Below are 20,709 nucleotides of genomic sequence, written 5' to 3' on the forward strand. Positions count from 1 at the left end.
TGTGTAGTCCAGATAACTATTATTTGATTCCTAAATTAGTTGACGACTATCTCAGTTATTGATTAATATATTAATTGTGATTAACGTATTACAGCACTACCGTGAAACACACTGAACATATCACGTGTTATAACCACACTTTCCCATCTGTCCCTCTTGCTCTCTTCCAGTCTGTACGAGCAAAGACATCAGGAACAATGCGACCAACCTACAGGTTTTGGAGAACTGCACCATCATCGAAGGCCACCTCAAGATCTTGCTGATGTTCCGGACCAAAGCGGAGGACTTTCGCGGCATCAGTTTCCCTAAGCTCACAGTCGTCACCGATTACCTCCTCATGTTCCGGGTCTACGGTCTGGAGAGCCTCAGCGACCTCTTCCCCAATCTTACCCTGATACGCGGCAGCAATCTGTTCTTCAACTACGCCCTGGTCATTTTCGAGATGATCCAGCTCCGCGAGATCGGCCTCCACAGTTTGATGAACATCACGCGTGGGGCGGTGAGGATCGAGAAGAACCCGGACCTGTGCTACCTGGCCAGGCTGGACTGGTCCAAGATCCTGGACTCGGTGGCGGACAACTACATCGTGTTCAACAAGAACGAGCGGGAGTGCGGTGACTTCTGCCCCGGCGCGCTCCAGGGCAAAACCACCTGCCCGACCTCGACCATCAACGGAGTCTTCAGCGAGAGGTGCTGGAACCAGAAGCACTGTCAGAGAAGTAAGTCCAGAGTTAAACACATGGGTAGACAAAAACACAATCATCGTTTGCTGTTCACGTTTACGTCTAAATGGCGAAAAAGAGCGGTCTGTTGGCAATTGCCATCAAACATGCCGTATTTTCCGGACTATAAGTTGCATCTTTTTTCATAGTTTTGGCCGGGGTGCAACTTATACTTACTTATATACTTATACTCCGGAGCGACTTATATGTGATATTATACATTTCATACTCCAGTGCGACTTATATATGTTTTTTTCTTCTCTATTATGCATTTTTTGTCTGGTGCGACTTATACTCCCGAAAATATGGTACTAATATTCTCCATCTACAATTGTGTTTTTCTGCCTTTATTTAAAACAATCCTTGATGCATAATGGTAGTGTTTTCAGCTCCTCTCAGTTTTGATTTACAGTATTTTCCGCACTATAAGGCGCATTTAAAAGCCTTTAATTTTCTCAAAAAACGACAGTGCACCTTATATTTGGATTAATTCTGGTTTTGCTCACTGACCTCGAAGCAGTTTTGTGTGGTACACGTCTTGTTTCGCTTAATGCACTTTATAGTCCGGTGCGCCTTATATATGAAAAAATATCGAAAATAGACCAATCATCGACAGTGCGCCTTATAGTGTGGAAAATACGGTAAATCTTATATCAAAAGGTTTATATACAGGTTGTTTTGGTGGTTGACGGTTGTGTGATTGTTTCTGCATTTTTTAAGATGCATTTTGGGCCAAATGGGGGTCGGGGTGTGGCAGCTGGAGTGTTTATGAGCGGAGTGTGTTGTTGATGAGGATCAGGGATGTTTTTTTTTTGTTTTTGTTTTTGTATTTTGATTCGGTGCCGTCTTTGCCGTCATTGTTGTGAAAGGTCTTTTCGCGTGCGTTTTGGAGTCTCTGCTGTTGCCACGGTGATGACTGAACTTTAGATGCCCAACCCCATCTCACGACCCTGATCTGTAGCACCTGGATGCGCCTCGTCTGCCTGGATGAACTCTCCCCGTGCTAGATGAGCCACCCTTTCTCCTTCTTGACTGGTTCTGGCTCCACAGTCTCTAATGGAAATGGAAACGCCCGGTCCATCTGCAGCCTTCGCTTAATTCAAGTGCGAGCGGTTCATCTGCTCGTTACCGTTTAATTCACTGACTTTCTGTTTGTTAAATCGATAACTCTGGGAGGCTCATCAAGGCGCCTGCTGTTTCGATTATGGGCACTACACAAATACATTGAATTGAAACTGTATTTTTGAACAGTCAGCAACTTAAATAATGACTGATATCGTTGTTAATTACAGGGAATAGCACATTTTTGCCATTGATCAGAAATGTGCTGCTGAAGTAGGTCTTTAATCTTCTCCATTTGAGGTTCAGAGAAGTAAGCCAATGATTTTATTAGACGAATAGTAAAAGCATGGGACTAGGACTGGGCGATATGGGGAAAAAAACTTTCCAGATCATTATTTATTTATTTGATTGAGTATTCACCATAAATGACCATTAGCGAGTAACGTCTCCAGAGAATAGATTGAAAAGATGCAGCAGGAAGTCCGGGTTGTAAGGCTGTCCCAGTGGAAATGTACAAGTCGGGCCCCAGGGACGTCTGGAAAGCACCTTTTATCTTCTCCCGCGTGACTCTGAAGCTCATTTACGCCGTGTTATGGTTTGAAACATGCACAGTTATTCCTATGATGGCTGTAAACATTGGACAGGTGGACGTGTGGAGCCCCGGATGGAAATGACACAGTGTGGATACAAACAAAGACGTCTGTGATACAAATCTGCAGAACCTGAAACACAGGAGTTTGTGAGTTTACTTAGAGATCAAGAGCGGGCACAAAAACTACAAGCGGGATTGAGTAACAGACGATAAAAAACAACACACACTGTGAAGCAATAGCTACGCCGGGACATGACTCAAAAGCACATCGTGATTACCTTGAAGCAAAGAACTTGAACATTCCACGTCTCAGTGCCAGCGCCAGTTCTGTTTTGCCAGTGTTTACATCATAATAATAATGATAATAAGCTCAGAACTTACAATTAGCCTATGATTTCACACAGAACTTTTACAATTTAAAATAAACCACATATAGACATTTGTTTTGTTATGGTGCATGTGTTAAATGGGAGAATAGTTAGCGTTATAATTAGCTGGGTAATATATTGCATGATTAATAATATTGTGAATGTTGTTTTAAAGTTATGCAGCCGTTTATTATTGAGTTGATAACATGGGAAGGGAAAAACAAAAGAGACAAACTATTGAAATGCTGCAAGAATAAAAATGGAACAAATGTGTAATGTAATTTTTCAAACAAAGGTATAAAATATTTTCATATTTCTTAAGCCCTTTTTTGTCTGGTGATTAGATCTACACTTTTTTTTTTCTCATTTAAAGTCATGTTTTGGCACAAAATATCTTCTGGTTACTGTTATCGGGATATGCCAAAAAATCTGTCTGATATTTACCTTCTTAAAACCTGAAAAATGGAACTAGTTTGCAGTGGTCCAAATGTATTTCTCACTCACCCAATGCATTCAGAGCATTGTAGTTATTCATTTTGATGAGTTTGAGCGCTAACAAGAGAATAAAGCACTCTATAATTAGAAGCAGACAGCACACAGCGGTCTCATTTTAACCCTAAGACCTTCTTTTACTGTATATTTTACTTTATTACATTAAATAAAACTGGTACAGCCTCTTTACTTGCAGTACCTCTATATCAGGGGTGTCCAAACCTTTTTCACAAAGGGTCGCATTTTGAACCTTATACGGAGCAGAGGGCCACAAACAACGTGAAAATGTAAATTTTTTGCATTTGACATAGTTCTGATGCCTCCACACCTTTTAATAAGACTTGGAACATTAATATTATGTTGTTATAACATAAAAATGCATCAATCTCTCCAATTTTACAGTAAAAACTACTACTTTTTGTTGTTTGGACTAACTTGGCAGGAAGCCGGAAAGCCGACAAAAAGGGCCGCATTTGGCCCCCGGGCCTTAGTGTGGACATGCCTGCTCTACATTATACAGTAACATCGTCCTTGGTATTTATTCCAAACTCGTCAAGTACATTCCCTCCTGTATCTCCATCCGTTACTGTAAAAACCACCGCGCCGTGGTTTTCTCCCTTATTGCCGGCGCAGTTCAAGTTCAAGCGGCGGTAGAATCTCTCATAGACTCTTGAACTGTGCGCCGGCGTTGCGTAACCGTTGTTTACATTCGCTTCCCCCGTGTGTGTGGTTTTGAAAGGCCCTTATCGTGGCGCTGCTGTTTGTTTGGCGCAGGTCCTGTACAGCTGGCCTACACTCTCTTTACTACCACACATCTGCTACTACACTTCACCCTCATTGCTTAATCGAGTTCGAGAGCGATCGCAATAGGCTCTCGAGCGTCGGCGTCAGGTGTTGATGTGGTTGACTTAAAAGAGAAGCGCGTTGAATGGCGAGAGTTGGCCCGGGAACGACTCGTAATGACCATATTGACGTATTGTTCGGTAATTGAGAGATGAAACGACGTCTTTTAGGCACTTTTTACTCGCCCGTTAAGTCACTTTTTATTATTCTTTTGTAGTACATCAACTCTTACGCTGTTTAAGAGAGTCTAGAATTAAAATAGGACTGAGTATTTCACTGTTATTTATGATTCAGGTTCAATTTACAATATGGTTAATTTACATACGGGTTTGTTGGGATTATCAGTGTCTTTAGTTCTATCCAGGCCTGTCACAATTATTAATTACCATATTAATTACTATATAGATTAGATTGTCCCCAGGTTTAATGCAAAACCCTGGGCTTGGAACGATTAAAAAATGTAAATGTGCCGATGTTTTTCTTGAGGTGGTTATGCATGTTTTAGTTCAATAATATATGAATAAGCAATATATTTTGGAGCTAAATATTTATCCTGTGTACATATTCTTTGCAATAGTGTAGATATCTGATTAGTATTATGATCAGATTTGAGCTGTGGAGGCTTGAATAAGTCGTTTAATAAGCGTTTCATTCTGCAGTTCTGCATTCTGCTTTTAATGATGCTGTAAAAGATGATTGACCTTGCTTTAGAGTTAGTTTCAATATTATCTTACGTTCAATATTTTCTGTAACATTTAGTGCAAGTGGAAATAGTTTTTATTGTGACAGGCCGGCGAATAGTCAAACATAATCCAATTGGCAGCTTGTTGAAACCCGGGTTTGGGCACAGTTTTTGGGCCTGGTTTGGACTCTAGTCTTGAGTCGGGTGGTTTGGACTCTAGTATTGGGTCGGGTGGTTGGGACTCTAGTCTTGAGTCGGGTGGTTTGGACTCTAGTCTTGGGTCGGGTGGTTTGGACTCTAGTCTTGGGTCGGGTGGTTGGGATTCTAGTCTTGGGTCGGATGGTTTGGACTCTAGTCTTGGGTCGGGTGGTTGGGACTCTAGTCTTGGGTCGGGTGGTTTGGACTCTAGTCTTGGGTCGGGTGGTTGGGACTCTAGTCTTGGGTCGGGTGGTTGGGACTCTAGTCTTGGGTCGGGTGGTTGGGACTCTAGTCTTGGGTCGGGTGGTTGGGACTCCAGTATTTGGGCCTGTTTTGGGCTCAGGTCTTGGTCCTAGACTGTGGTCTTGTGGTCTGGCGCGGTGGTTTGTGCCCATTTTCACTAGAGCATGAAAAGAGCCGTTAAGCTCCGCTCTCGACCGCAGACGCATTCAGACCCACCCGGGAAGGGCTTTTATGGCCCGCTGTTGTTACGCACCACTTTCCCCAAACTTTACAGCTTCCCTCGGCCTTCAGCGCTCTAATTGAGATCACAAATTCACCGTGTGCAGCTGGATTGTATTCCCCAGTTGTATTTGTTCTTAATTACAGTATCTTACTATAAACTTTATGGCGGTTTGATGCAAGTTATTTCCCTGGTCTTTATTGTTGTGCAGCACTTTGTTGTCTCTGGTTGTTGTAAAGTCTGTTGACTCCACCAAACGCAGATTAGGGGAATATTTAGACGTCTTTATACATATTCAAATTTCAAACAATACAATTTTATCTATATTAGGGTCAAATTGTTTTTCCTTGTTACTCCAGGTGACTACAACCAAATCTTTTTTCTACAATACATTAGGGTCACTGACGTATTTTGCTATTTTCAGTGTCACTCAATGAAATAATTTTTTGACAAAACAAATATTTTTTTTTCTGCTGTTATTAATATTAAAGATGCACTTACTTATTTAACGTAGCATATTAAATTGTGATGTCAAGAATTTCTATATGGTGTTACAGTCCGCACTGGGTTTGACATTTAATTTTGCATTTTTTTTTCTGAATAAAGTCTAAATAATTAGTTCATTCTGAATATTTTTTGAATTTTTACATACGTTTTTATTACTGATGAAAAAACGTTGAGGTCTGTGCATAATTTTCAAGGACGTTACGGTCAAAAAACCTTTTCATGACGTCATATGCAGTAACAATGGTTTTATTTTTATTTTTTTACATTTTTATTGGCTATAAATCTGACACTTAGTTCAATAAACAAACCGTTCGGACAGAAAGCAGCAAAAAGGTGTTTCTAAGTTAAGCAAACACCGCCAGAGGTCAAAAATATAGTTCCTGTTTTGAGAAAAGGAACAATGAAGCGAGCCGCCCCGAGGCTGTCGAGGGAACCATCAAGGGTCAGTTACAGTTTCCAACACTAAACAAAACAAGACTCAGAGTCACCGCCGCGCTCCGACATCCGCAGCGGTTTGAGAGCGCTGACAGAAGCCACCACTAATTTGCCCGCCGGTTTGCACTAAATTGGGCGCGTCCGCTCTGCAAAGTGGCGCAGCGCGGTCGCAGGAGACGCTCATTAGAACCAGCTGATTAGATTTAGCCGCAGATTGAAAAACCCAGTGGCTTTTTCGAAGTGGCAAATAGGAGTCACCGTGCTCCGGGTCGTACGAGTTATGGTGTGTATTAAAGTCAAAATGTATCCTAATTTAACGTCCATTTTTCTTTCATAATTATAGGTCAAAAATGAAAACGGCGTCGCCATAATGAGATGCTACGTGTGTGCAATGATATAAACTGAACTTTTGACCCTTTAAACGAGTAATTTATTAGATTACGCTGACAATATATTTCCTATATGTGGATTCGCAATAGCAGGAAGTCCGCTTGAATGCGTTTTGTAAATTAGTTTGTGTTTTGTAACTGATATAATTAACAAAACAACCACCACCACCATATTCTAAAACTAATCTTTGTGTTCATTCGTGAGCTTACATTGTATTAGTTATAAATCCATATTAAGAACATTAAATCTCTTGTGTTGCATTATTTTTTAGTTTATATTAGAAGAAGAATACGCTCTACCATAATTACTTCATCACAGTCACAAGTCCTCTATTTCCTTTCTGAAATTGAGTTGACGTTCTTATCAGCAGTTGGAAATATTGTTGTCCATTTAGGTTTAATGGAAGTCTTTACCGCCGCTGCGCTTCTGTGAAAATGGGCACTTTATTATGGTTTGGTAATGGCTGTTCTGTGGCTGTTGGGCTCTGAACACGTCATTCAAGTTTCTATTCCAAGTGGGTTTCAGGCCACGTCGTAAACACATGAGAAAACATGTTTTTCAAGCTACTTTTAAGCAATAAAAACATCTGTAATTGAATTCATGTAGGATGGATACGTTAAATGACACTAGGGATGTCGAGAGGGTGCAGTTAATCGATTATTTGTGACAATTTTAGAAGCAAAATTAAGTATTTTTGATTCAATCTATTGTCTGAAATAAACACCTAAATGTAAAGCACTTTTTTATTTGGCTGCTCTGTTCAAAGTTCACATTTTAAACACGTCAATTGACAAAAAGACTGAAATATGAATTAACAAAACTTGTATTTCAGAACATGTCTGTACAGATGTAGAGATCTTTTTTTTTACATGTGGAGGAACCTGTTCTATGTAAAAATAAAAATAAAAAGGCAGCCTTTGCGATTTGCTAATTGTGTCAAATTTCTATTCGATTGTGACCTTTTCGATCACATGTCTGTTCCGTTCATGCTGTTATCCAATCTGAGCAGGTTGTAGAAGAAAGCCTAAGAGTATTGCTGTTTTCTTTATTCAAACACTCTACATTTCTCACACATTGACACACACACAAATAAAACTGTAAGATCGGACAAATCTACAATGAGACCGACAAGACCCATAAGTCACACTAGTGTCTGCAGGTCAGACGAGGTCCTAAAGTCGGTCCTCTGTTCTAAATTTAACCCCAGAGCGAGTGAAATCACGTGACGCGGCTCGGACCAGCCTCCGCCAGGGTCACTGCGTGCGCGCCTGTGGATCCAGAATGAGTTCTAAATCCCCCCACGTCACCTGCGTCGAGCGGACACCACTGGACGGGGATCATTGTTTTGGCCGGTGCCTGGAGACGGGGGAGTAACAGTGTGGCGTAATCGCGGAGATGAAGCCATCCGTCAACGGGACGAGCGCTGTCTGAGGACCCCTGGGTCAATGTGGTGTTAGGGGGTTTTTGTGCGTGCAGGAATAGGGAGGACGAGTACGTGTACGGTATTATAAAATGAGTAATGGTACAGTTAGATGTCACCTTTAGCATCATGTCTACAACAAAGCAGCAATTCTATTTTGTCTCATTCTTTTTGACATAGTTTTGCTTTGTTCATTTGCGTGGCTGTGTATTTCGTGCTTTTTTTAAATGAATTTGTGCTTTTTAAATTTAATTTTGTATGTAAGATTTAGATGTAGAGGGTTGCTAGCTGTTTTTATTTGATTTTATCTTTATGTTTCCCCTCCATTCCTTATTAAGAAATGAGAGGTTTTGTTTATAAGAGTTTTGTTTATAAGAGTTCTTCTATTAAGAGTGTTTTTTTAAACTTCCTATAAGTTATCTGTCCTTTTCCTCTGTATCTACCTGCGTTGCAACAATGAAATTTCCCCATGTGTGGACAATAAAGGAATATCTTATCTTAAGTAACTGGTATAGCTAATTATTGATTAATTCTTCAGTGCTGTTCATTTTTTACACTATTTTTAACGATACAAAAAAAAAACCTTTATTGTTTCAGTTGCATAAAGTAGTTTCAATATGATCGATGATTCACTACATCACGCTTCGCATTGTGTTATTGTGACGGGCCTATTCTGACTATTGGTACAAAAATGAATACCACTTTATGCATGCACAGAGTTTGAATTTCGGGTGGGAAACACATGAGCTTCAGTTCATACAAATACATTTATAAACCAGAGCCAGTCCCTGTCAAATGGTCCAGAATGAAATGCCTAATGAAGTTTTAAGAATATACAATACGCAATACGGGCGTAAGCAAATACACGCTGAACTGATTCAGTTGAAAGACATAAAAGCTTTGCCTTTTATACATTTTGTACAAATCAATAGAAGAGTCTGGTCACCGCGTTCTCGACAACACGTATGGTTGCTTACGAGGAAAAAAGAAAGGAAAAAAATGTATAAAAATGTCACAGAGACGGAAAAACATTGCGGATTTCCATAGAATCAATGCATGAAGCTCACTACTCTGTTACACAGAGGTGGGAGAAGATTGACTTTGCTGTAAACAATAATGATATGATACGAACTGGTTGCTTGGCATCCAGAGTACACACTTCAATTCTTTACAAATAAAAGATGCCACTCGGCAAAAAGAATCCAAGTTTGGACAAAAATATTTAGCTCCATTTATGTCTCGGTCTAGTCACAGAGACACACTTGTCAGAAACGGAGAGAAATGTAACAAATATGAGCAAACATAATATTTACTCCCTTGTACTAATTCATAAAGTTTACATAGTTTGGAGTTGTTACATAAGTCTTGTCCATTGTCCAGTCCTTGGAGTCAGGTTCTTTAGTCCAGATGGCAGACACAAATGTCCCGAACACTAACAAATACGGTCGCACTCATCTTCAAAACCTTTATTTACATTTTTTTCAACACCCATTACATAAAAGCTCTCCTCTCAGAAACGGGTCGTTGTTTGTCGCTTCCCAACCACGTGACCAGAAGGTTCAAAGGTGACCGTAGTCCGTCCCCCGGTCCCGATCCCGGCCCACGACCCCGGACTCTCGAGGGTCCGTTCCTCCCACGCCGATCTCTTCGCGCTGGCGCCTGCTCCTTCCCCCTCCTCCGCGCTCGGCAGATCCAGGAAAACAAGTCTCCTCGATTGTTTCCGGGCTTTGTCTCGCTCCGCTGCCGCCCTGAAATTATGAATGAACGCTGGGACGCGGGCCGAGGCCTTGGTCGCGCGGCTCCGACCCTTTGAAGCGACCAGGAATTCCAGCGGCCGGACCCGGGGAGGTCAGCGACGCAGGGAAAACACGCCATCTTAGCCACCGGCCCTGAGCACACTGTGGGGAAAAGGCAGGATATTGTTACGACGGGTTATTATTTTTGGATGGAAGTTGCCCCTGGAGTGCGAGACGGCAGTGAGAGATTGAGTGTTTATTTTATGGACTCGTTCAAGTACAAGTTTGTAAGCCAAGAAGGTCATTGTTACGCCTAGGTGGCCAGGGTGTGACAAAGGACGCTCTCTCACTCATTTACAAAGTACAAAAGTATTACAATTCAGTGTTTTGCTATGGTCATTCTCTTATTTGCTTGTCGAGGGTGGTAAAAATATTAAATAAGAACAAAAAAACAACTAGATGTCCATTCAAATATCGATGCGGACGTAAAAGGTTGTAAATCGGACCTTCCATGAATAGTTTTTTATGATCTTGATTAAGGCTGAAACAAGTTTATTTCTTAATTGCATCGATTTTTGACCATTATCTCATCGAATAATCGTTATCTGGATTATACACAGACTCCAAAAACATGCCATGTGCTGAGGGACTCTAACAAAGCAAGAAAAGCATTGGAAACGTGCACAATTTGTGTTTTTCATTAGCGTTTTGTCCTCGAACGACGTCACACTGGCTTCATCTGGATCAAATTGAGCAAATGTTTGATATTTTCGGGACTTTCTCGATCCAAACGACTAATTGAGTAATCAAAAGAACAATTAATACGAATGCCAGAACGAGTATGAAACCACATGGGGTGGAAAACTTGCATTCAATTGTGTTTTTATGATCATTTTAATATTTCAAATCCGCCTGTAACTTGTTCCGCACTATTGAATCAAGATTGACATGTTGGACACCACTAGAAAGTATACAGTAGTAGATTCTATCGCATTAATGCAGTAAAGAAACCATATCTGAGCTGACAAATCATAAGAGAATAATAATGACACATAATCTATTGGGGGTTTTCACTTTATCGTCAGAGATGCTCCATTTCAAAACTGCATGGATGTTTTTCCAGGCCGAGCTGCTGTTTCACATGTAACTTTAGACCGGCAAACTCGATACAGTGTTTATCTGGACATATGGTCAGGGCCTCTATAACAGGATAAGGGCCATAGATTTTCTGATCAGAGACTAGATTTGCCGCAAAGGTGAAGGATTACAACCCGGCGGTAACAAACATGGTAACGGTATGATCAGTATAGAGCAGAAATCTGAAAAGCTTGATTCTAAAGCTCGTTTCAGAGCATTCATATTGACAATTTAAGTCTCTCTGTTGTTATCCTGCTTTGGTGTAGAGAACGGGAAAAGCTAGTTTTAACTCACCCGCTATATCTATGGTATGGATATCGCATTAGAACTAAAATATCTTACAATGTACTTGGTGAATTTACGCAAGAAGCTGTAAATAAAGCTGTATAATAAGCTGTTTTTTTTTTTTGTTTGTTTGTTTGTTAATCATCCTCAGTCCACATTTTAGGACTGTTCCGTATCAACACGCACCGTTGCTAGGAGTGTATTGTTTTTATTCTAACGATGGCAGAACATTAAAGATCTAACTGGAAGCAGCTGGTGCGCTCGCAGAAAAAGAACCAACTTCTCAGCTTTTTTTTCCTCAAAAGTCTGACAGTTTGCATTCTTTGTTCTCGGAATCTGACTGCACATGTATGAATGATCAGCCAGTCGGTTGACAGCAGTTTATTTCTTCTTACTGTAGGAACTAGAAGCCCTGTTCGGAGGGGAGTTTACGTTTACTTTTTAGCGTCAAGTACCTGTACTGTACATCGCCGTGATCAGAATGACCTCCACGCAATTGCACAGCTCATTGCGTCTCCACAGTTTAAACTGAGGGGCTGTGACGGCGTGAAAGGATTAAAAAGATTTAAAAAAATGTAGACGCTACAATACAGGTACATGACGATCAAGCTAATCTACGACTGAAGAAATGCTGGCAACATGAATGAATTAAAAGGTTCAATGTTTATTTTTCCCATTTATTAATGACTGATTTTGCTTATCGTCTGACTGTTCACAAAAACAGCAATTTCAGTTCCAGTGTTCTCGCTGAGGGCTTTTGGCATGGCGGCCCGCCATGTTGCCGCCGGCACCCGCCATGTCCAAAAGATACCACCATGCGGCCGCCAGCACCTGCCGTGCTGAAAAGATACCGCCAGGTATTAAAACTACTAAAGTATCGGAGTGTGATCATATTGGCTTTCTATATCGAGAGACATTCTTTAAGTACTTTTTGCTAGCGCCTACTGCAGTGTCTCTCCGCCATCCTCAAACCTCAGCCCAGCGAGAACACTGAGTTCTACAGACATTGGTAAAACTAATCCCATTTAAACAGGGCTTTAGTCAAATCAAAAAAAGAGTGTACCTGAACTTCTACTGCTATTCAACTACTTCCAACAAACCCTTAAAATACTTTATTAGTAAAACAAGCGGTTAAAACAGCACCAGGTATTCCAAAATAAACAGCGCGCAGACCTGATATCTGAATCCCGTTGGGGCGTTGTTGTTGCTATGTTTCTGTTTTAATGACTTTGGTATGAACGGTGGACTCAGACATGATCAGACGGCTCTTAAACATGCTCTTTTGTTCGGCCTTGGGAGGCTCAGGTTTGCAGCGCGCTCCCGCGTTTGATCCCAAAACTTTCACACACACGTTTTTCCACTTTAGCATTACACTCAGGCTTACCTCATGCTAAGCCGGTTTAAGATGGATGAATTTGGTAATAAATATTGGGTAAATTAGCACCTACGTCGATCCAAGCTTGATTTATTCATCTGTAAAAACATAATTTAAAAAAACGCACGTAACCTTATGTGCGTATTGTACCTTTGCATAGCAGTTTAGGCACTTGGGAATATTTGTCTTGAGTATTTTATTAGTATCAACTTGTCGTGAACTTATATGTTACGTTTTAAAACATATTTCATAACTTTAACCCTGCGACAGCAAATGATTTGACAATTACCTTATTTTCCGGACTATAAGTCTCACTGTAAGTCGCACCAGCCAAAAAATGCATAATAGAGAAGAAAAAACATATATAAGTTGCACTGGAGTATGAAATGCGGTTGCAAGTGTGAAAATAACAAATAATATTACATATAAGTCGCTCCAGAGTATAAGTATATAAGTATAAGTCGCACCCCGGCCAAAACTATGAACTTATAGTCCGGAAAATATGGTAACCAAAAGATGAAACCTGTACTCAGACATGAATGATGTCAGAGTGCCATTCTCCTGCTGTGCAATGTAACCCCTGAACTTTGACCCCATTAGCTTTTGCTAAAGCTGCTAATAATGCTAACGCTGCATTTAGAGCAACAATTACAAAAAAAGGGTTTAAATATATTGACAGAGCTTAATTTGGCTGACGTGGATACAATCGGGTTTATGTCCTAAATGGCTGCGCTGGGCGAGTCCGATCCGACCACTTTTGCACGACGATCAAAAATAGATGTGTGGATTGACGGAGCGGAAGTTGGTAAAATAAATCCAAAACATTGTCGCCCTAATTATAACCATGAATGTTTTATTTATTTCTAACTGTTATTTAAGATAAGATAAGATAAGATATTCCTTTATTGTCCCACATGGGGAAATTTCATTGGTGCAACGCAGGTAGATACAGAGGTAGATACAGAAGAACAGATCACTTATAGGAAGTCTGAAAAACACTTTCAGTAGAAGATCTCCTATAAATAAATAAAAACTCCCATAGACAAATAAATAAATAAATACCATTGCATGTGATCCCGACGGTAATTGCACATGAATATGTGTCACGACAGCACATAGATTGCACATGAATTTCACAGTAATTGCACATGAATTCCAACAGCAATTGCACATACGACAGAATTGCACATCAGTATTAGGTTAGGTCAGTATTGCGACGGGATAACGTGACGATCTCCGGGTAAGACGACTGTTCTCCGCAGTTTCATCAGTTCTTCCTTTGTGTAAACGCGGTACGGCGCCGGCCGGGGGCGGGGCCGGAGCCGGGGGGCGGGGCCGGAGCCGGGGGACTCAGAGCCAAGACACATCGCCACGACACGACGAAAACACTCAATCCAGCCGAATAAAGTCAAAACAAGTTAATTTAAAGCGATTCCAGTGCGTGTCCTGATCGTTCGTGAAGTTCCTCTTTCATATAAACGTGTATATATTTAACCAGGTAAAAAAAGAAAACCTTGATATCGAGGCCTGTTTTGCAAAGGAAAGCCCAGACAGCACACAAAATCATGAAAACAATTACACTAATAAGATATTTAAGAACAATTAAAAACTGAATTTACATTTAAAAGCACAGTTTTTAAAGGATTCCATTGTTGAGCTCAGTTCTCCAGACCTGGAGTGTGCTTGAAGGAGGCTCCGAGCTGCTAGAGCCACGGAAGAGGAAGCTCTCTTTCCACAATCAGTCCTACATGGGAAACGGACTGACGACAAGTCACGTGAGCGCAGGGAATAATGACCCTCCGCTCTCTGCACCAGGGCACACAAGTGGGAGAGGGCACATATATCACTTTATACACTACAAGCACCCAAAGGCCACCCAGCCCTGGCCTGGAGTTCCCTGTGATGGGTGAGCCTGTGATATAAGGTTTCCAGGGATTTCAGACATGTCAGATATGTTGTGCTATCAAAGGCTTAATTGCAATCAAAATGTACGTGTCAGTTTCTGTATATGATGTTAAAGACAGCCCGTGGTCTAAAATGTCACCACGGTTTCCCTCCCGTTTTGTCCAATGAGAACCATGTGGAAGCAGCTGCCTAGCACACTCACAGACATCCTCACTCTTGGTTCCAAATAGGTTCAGGGCCTTTTAAAAGAACCCTCACCAATGTGATCACTTGATGATAATAATAACGCAAGTATAGAAAACATAATCATCTTTAAACTAGGCCTGTCTTATATTGTTACACAAAATGTCCCAATAAACGATAATATTGAACTTTAAGCTACAGGAGAATCCCATAAAAAAAGTGAACATAGCACAATAAAACGGTTGTTAGTGAGAATCAATAATGGTAAATGTTAATTATTTGATCCTCCTTAACTAATGATAATGTGCACGCAAAGCATATAGCTCCATCCTTCATTTATTGAACGACAAGTCGATAAAGTAATTCTCGTGACAGGCCTGTACTTTTAACGTTCCCTTTTGCTATCAACCACTACTACTACAACTCAGTCCTCCAACGCTTCCCGTTTCCTAATAAAGGTAGAGAGAGCGTTTTAGGAAAGAACGGTGTCGTCACTTGGCAACGATGACCTCAGTTGTCTGCTAAAACACTTTTCTCCGCTCCAGACCCCGGATCCCCACGTCGACGTACACACACACACACACACACACGTACATGTATGTGCGCACAGCCCTCTCTTTGAGCTGACTTAACTGCTTTGGCACTCGGTCTCGTGGAGCTGCACCCTGCGAACTCTCTGCCCAGGAATCCCAGACATTCGAGGCATTCGTTAAAGCCGTGTCGCTCCCCGCTCTCCGCTCTCTTTCCTCCCCACTCTCTTCTCTCTCTCGCTCGTCGCTCGTCGCTCTCGTCTCTCTTTCTGCTCTTTTTTTCCCCTTCCCTCTTTTTTAACTTGTCTTCTTCTTTCTCCCTCTGTTCACTGACCTTCTCTCTCTCTCTTCCCTCTTCTTTCCCCTCTCTTTTCTCTCCTCTCTTTCCGTCTTTCTCTTCGGTCTCTGTTCTCCTTTCCTCCCCACTCTCTTCTCTCTCTCTCGCTCGTCTCTCTCTCTTTCACTCTTTCTGCTCTTTTTTTTTGCTTCCATCTTTTTTTTGTTTGAACTTTTCTTCTCTTCTTACTCCCTCTGTTCACTGACTGTTTCTCTCTCTCTTCCCTCTTCTTTCTCCTCTCTTTTCTATCCTCTCTCTTCGATCTCTATTCTCCTTTTATCTCTCCTCTCTTCTATTTCTCTCGTCTCTCCCTCTTTCTCCCTCCTCTCAATCTCTCTGTCTACCTTCCTCTGACCTTCTATCTTTTTTTTCTCAGGCGCCTTTATTCGACAGGACAGTTGCAAAAGGGGAAGAGAGAAGAGTAGGGACATTCGGCAAATGGTCGAGGGTTGGGATCAAACCCATGCCGCCGCCTCCTCTTTTCCCTCCCTTTCCCTCAATCTGCTCTTTCGCTTCTCTCTTTCTATCTCTCTCCACACCTCTCTCTTCTCTTTCTCTGTCTCCCTCCCTCTTTCTCCTCCCTCTTCCCTGTCTCTTGTTTCTTCCCTTCTTTCCCCCCCTTCTCTTTAGCTAACCTCTCTGTCAGTGCCTGTTTTTCTTTCTGCTTGCTACCTGTTTAGACAAGAGTAGTTTGTGGATTTCTCAGTCTTTTTTTGTTTTTGTTCTTCTCTGGAATTTGTTTTTGGATTTGGACATTTGAGCTTAACATAGTTGTCCTCATATTGCCTGTTAAGACACGTGGATTAATAAGTATCAGACTCATACTTCCAATAAACATTAAACGCCCTCATTGACGTTGACGGCCTTTTAAACTGACAAATAAGTATAATACATATGTTTTGCTTCAGCCTTGTTATTACAACACCTGGAATGTTCCGCCGTATGGCATTAAACTTTCATTTTATTGCTTGACATATTGTAGACTGGGCACATTCTTTGCACCAATATAATTAAGAACACTATTTATAGAAAGTAAAAACATCATTATCACAATTTTCTATTTATTTTCAACAGTCTTGATCACTTTTAACTTAATTGTTTTTTATTACACCACCTGCAAAGCACTTTTTGCTGCAATTAAAACACCTTTAGCTGAATAAATAATAACTTTATCTGTATAAGACTTTTCAAAACAATGTTACGGAGTGCTTCACTGAATAAAAGTAAAACGGGCACAAATGAAAGAAAGAAAACTACTACTAAAAGGATAAAACATTAACATAAACCATATAAATGCATACATATACATACAAATACATGCGCTTATGAATTACTAATTGAAAAATAAAACAATTTAAAGGTTATGATTGAGAAAAAGCCTAGAGAAATGGGTCTTAATTTAGATTTAAAGGCGACTACTTCCTGTCACATAGAGTTCCAAAGTTTAGGAGCACAATAGGTACCGTATTTCCCGTACTATAAGGCGCACTTAAAAGCCTTTAATTTTCTCAAAAAACAACAGTGCGTCTTATAATAATCCAGTGCGCCTTATATATGGATTAATTCTGGTTGTGCTTATTGACCTCTTAACGATTTTGTGTGGTACACGTTTTGTTTCGCTTAATGCGCCTTATAGTCAAAAATATGGTACGTTAAATGCCATACTGTGGAACATTTCCAGCAAAGCGTCGTGCACCTTATTTCACCAAATCCCTTGCGCCTCTTCCGGCCAAACCTACACGTAGATGATTTCGTAAGATGCATAATCGTAACAATCGGTCCGTTTTTTAGCCTGACGCTGAGCTGGAAGGAAATGAAACGTCAAGGCCGCGGCGTGCGTCATCCGCGTGCCTCAAACCGGCAGCAGAAATAATTATCGCCAATGAAAGTCCTGTTTACGTCCCTATTCTGGTCACGGACGCGGCGCTCATCCGGTGCCCCCCTCGCCTGTTCCTTTCGCTGTTTTTGTGTTTCCGTTAACGGGCGCTCAGGTCACGTCTTAATGAAATTGTTTTCCGTTTTTCCGCGCAGTCCCATCAGAGGAGAGCGGCGCTTGTATTGGAAAAATGAGACGAGTAATGCCCCGCGGCTTTTTGGTAATCACAGTCCAGACGGTGCTAATTTCCCACGCGCTCGCTGGAAAAATAAAATAATGACACTAATTGAATCATTTCTGCGGCTTACAACTTAAATTGGGTTATGTTTTTGTTCTTTTGAGGCGGATTTGGGGAAATTGGGAGAAATACATGTTTTTGTGTCGAGCAGAATAACAATCGTTGGCAACGCTCTTTCTGACACGATCAAGACTGATATTATTCATCAGGTATAGTTACATGAGACTAGTTTAGCAAAAAGGAAATTTATTTATTTTCCCCATAGCCTTTCCAAAGAAAAAAGAACACAAAAATTAAGCTTTTCAGAAGGCGTTCATTAGTTACCATTAGCCGTAACTAATGACTACTAGAGCTATCATTTATTTAAGATCTGTTTCTGAATCTTTGTTATTTAAACATTTTGCTAACATTTTGACTGAAAACACACGCGTTATGCACATAAGTTACTTGACACCTTTTTTTATTTGTTATTATTTTACTGGTTTTATTAAGATGAGATAAGATAACCTTTATCTGTCCCACAATGGAGAAATTCCATTGTTGCAACACAATAATGTACAAAACAGATTAGGCAAGTATAATAATAGACAGATCAATTATGAAAAAAACTCTTTACAGCTGTTATATGGACAGAAAATATTGCACCAGGATGATTGACATTATGTCACAGTATTGCACATGAGTATGACAGTATTGCACATGAGTATGACAGTATTGCGCATGAGTATGACAGTATTGCGCATGAGTATGACAGTATTGCGCATGAGTATGACAGTATTGCGCATGAGTGACAGTATTGCGCATGAGTGACAGTATTGCGCATGCGTATGACAGTATTGCGCATGCGTATGACAGTATTGCACATGATTATGACAGTATTGCACATGATTATGACAGTATTGCACATGATTATGACAGTATTGCACATGAGTATGACAGTATTGCACATGAGTATGACAGTATTGCGCATGAGTATGACAGTATTGCGCATGAGTATGACAGTATTGCACATGAGTATGACAGTATTGCACATGCACATGATTATGACAGTATTGCACATGAGTATGACAGTATTGCACATGAGTATGACAGTATTGCACATGATTATGACAGTATTGCACATATTGCACATGAGTATGACAGTCTTGCGCATGAGTATGACAGTATTGCGCATGAGTATGACAGTATTGAGCATGAGTATGACAGTATTGCGCATGAGTATGACAGTATTGCGCATGAGTATGACAGTATTGCGCATGAGTATGACAGTATTGCACATGCACATGATTATGACAGTACTGCACATATTGCACATGAGTATGACAGTATTGCACATGATTATGACAGTATTGCACATGAGTATGACAGTATTGCGCATGAGTATGACAGTATTGCGCATGAGTATGACAGTATTGCGCATGAGTATGACAGTATTGCGCATGAGTATGACAGTATTGCGCATGAGTATGACAGTATTGCACATGAGTGACAGTATTGCACATATTGCACATGAGTATGACAGTACTGCACATATTGCACATGAGTATGACAGTATTGCACATGAGTATGACAGTATTGCACATGATTATGACAGTATTGCACATGATTATGACAGTATTGCACATATTGCACATGAGTATGACAGTATTGCGCATGGGTATGACAGTATTGCGCATGAGTATGACAGTATTGCGCATGATTATGACAGTATTGCACATGAGTATGACAGTATTGCACATGAGTATGACAGTATTGCACATGATTTTGAAAGCTGAATGACACATGTTCAGGGCTAACAGTGTTTGTTGTAGAGCCTGTTTTAGCACTCGTAAGATCAAACTTAGCGTTTTGTAGTGTGTCGGGAGCAACACTTTGGAAACGGTTCTGTTTATAAAATGTGTTGAAAGTAGATTGGTACATAGCTGGTTAGCCTTGGTCACGCCTTTAAACTCCTTCCATATTTTAAATGATTCTATAGTCTGCAGTCGGTAACAGACCCACAGCGGCCGTTTTGCCTCCACTGTTTGCGGTGACTCTCGTCGCGCCGTTGTCGGGATGTAACCGTTACTTTTGGGCGCGTGTCGGAGTCACCCGTAGCTCTGCGCCAGTGTCACCGCAGTGTCCCTCCGCTCCTCTCCCAAACCCAATCATCCGCATCGATCCGAGCCGCGGAGACAGACCTCAGCCCCGGGGCCACAGGAAGAACACGCTGGCCCCGATCGATGCCAGGCTCCGCAGCACACCGCGCTTATCGGTTTACCATAAAAACAGCCACAGCGCTGAAGGAGACGGCCGCAGCTGCACACCACGCCGGGCTAAATCTTCGGTGGGGTTTTTTACGGCTTTCGTTTCCCGTCAGAAGAGCGCGATTTCTGCCGTCAATTATTATTATTATTACCAATTTTTTTTTTTTGACAATGCACGGAAATATGTAGAAATAGGTGGCTAACACTGGGTTAAAAGGAGGAGTGAAATGTCCAGTGATATGGCATTAAACGGTTCAAGGAGGTTTATCGCTAACAGAATGCCTTTTTTAATTTATGATTTATTTGCATTTGATTTATTTGTACTAAATGCAATTCAAAAGTGATTTACAGACATTTAAAAAATATAATAAGATGACAATACAAATGCATATAATCACAGGGCAATATAAAATCCCTAAACAAGCCCTTGAAAACATAAATAATCCTTTTAGAATTGATTTTAAAAGAGAAAAATGTTCAAGCAAAAATGTGCGTTCTTACTGTGAGCTGGCTCGCCTCTCCACAGATCTGAACTCTCCATGGAGATTGATAAGTTACATGCCGTACTGTACAGTGGAATATTGACATTCTGTGGAGTACAAAGCAATAACGTCTCCCCTGGAAAAGTTACCTAATGCGTGTAAAATTTCATTCATATATTGTGATTTGTGGGTTGCAACAATTAAT

At 40.9% G+C, this 20,709-nt stretch overlaps 1 protein-coding gene across 1 annotated transcript in view; it reads left to right on the forward strand.

The window, feature by feature from the left end:
- The window catches only part of insra (insulin receptor a), a 95,760-nt gene that overhangs the window by 22,334 nt on the left and 52,717 nt on the right, over positions 1–20,709 (forward strand). The window contains exon 2 of the mRNA XM_072440783.1: positions 171–719. Within this exon, the coding sequence (XP_072296884.1) occupies positions 171–719 (549 nt within the window). The remainder of the gene's footprint in view (positions 1–170; positions 720–20,709) is intronic.

The sequence above is a fragment of the Eucyclogobius newberryi genome, unplaced genomic scaffold (genome assembly GCF_026437365.1).
Source record: "Eucyclogobius newberryi isolate DKJ021-1_F unplaced genomic scaffold, fEucNew1.0.hap1 SCAF_12, whole genome shotgun sequence".
Taxonomy (NCBI): domain Eukaryota; kingdom Metazoa; phylum Chordata; class Actinopteri; order Gobiiformes; family Gobiidae; genus Eucyclogobius; species Eucyclogobius newberryi.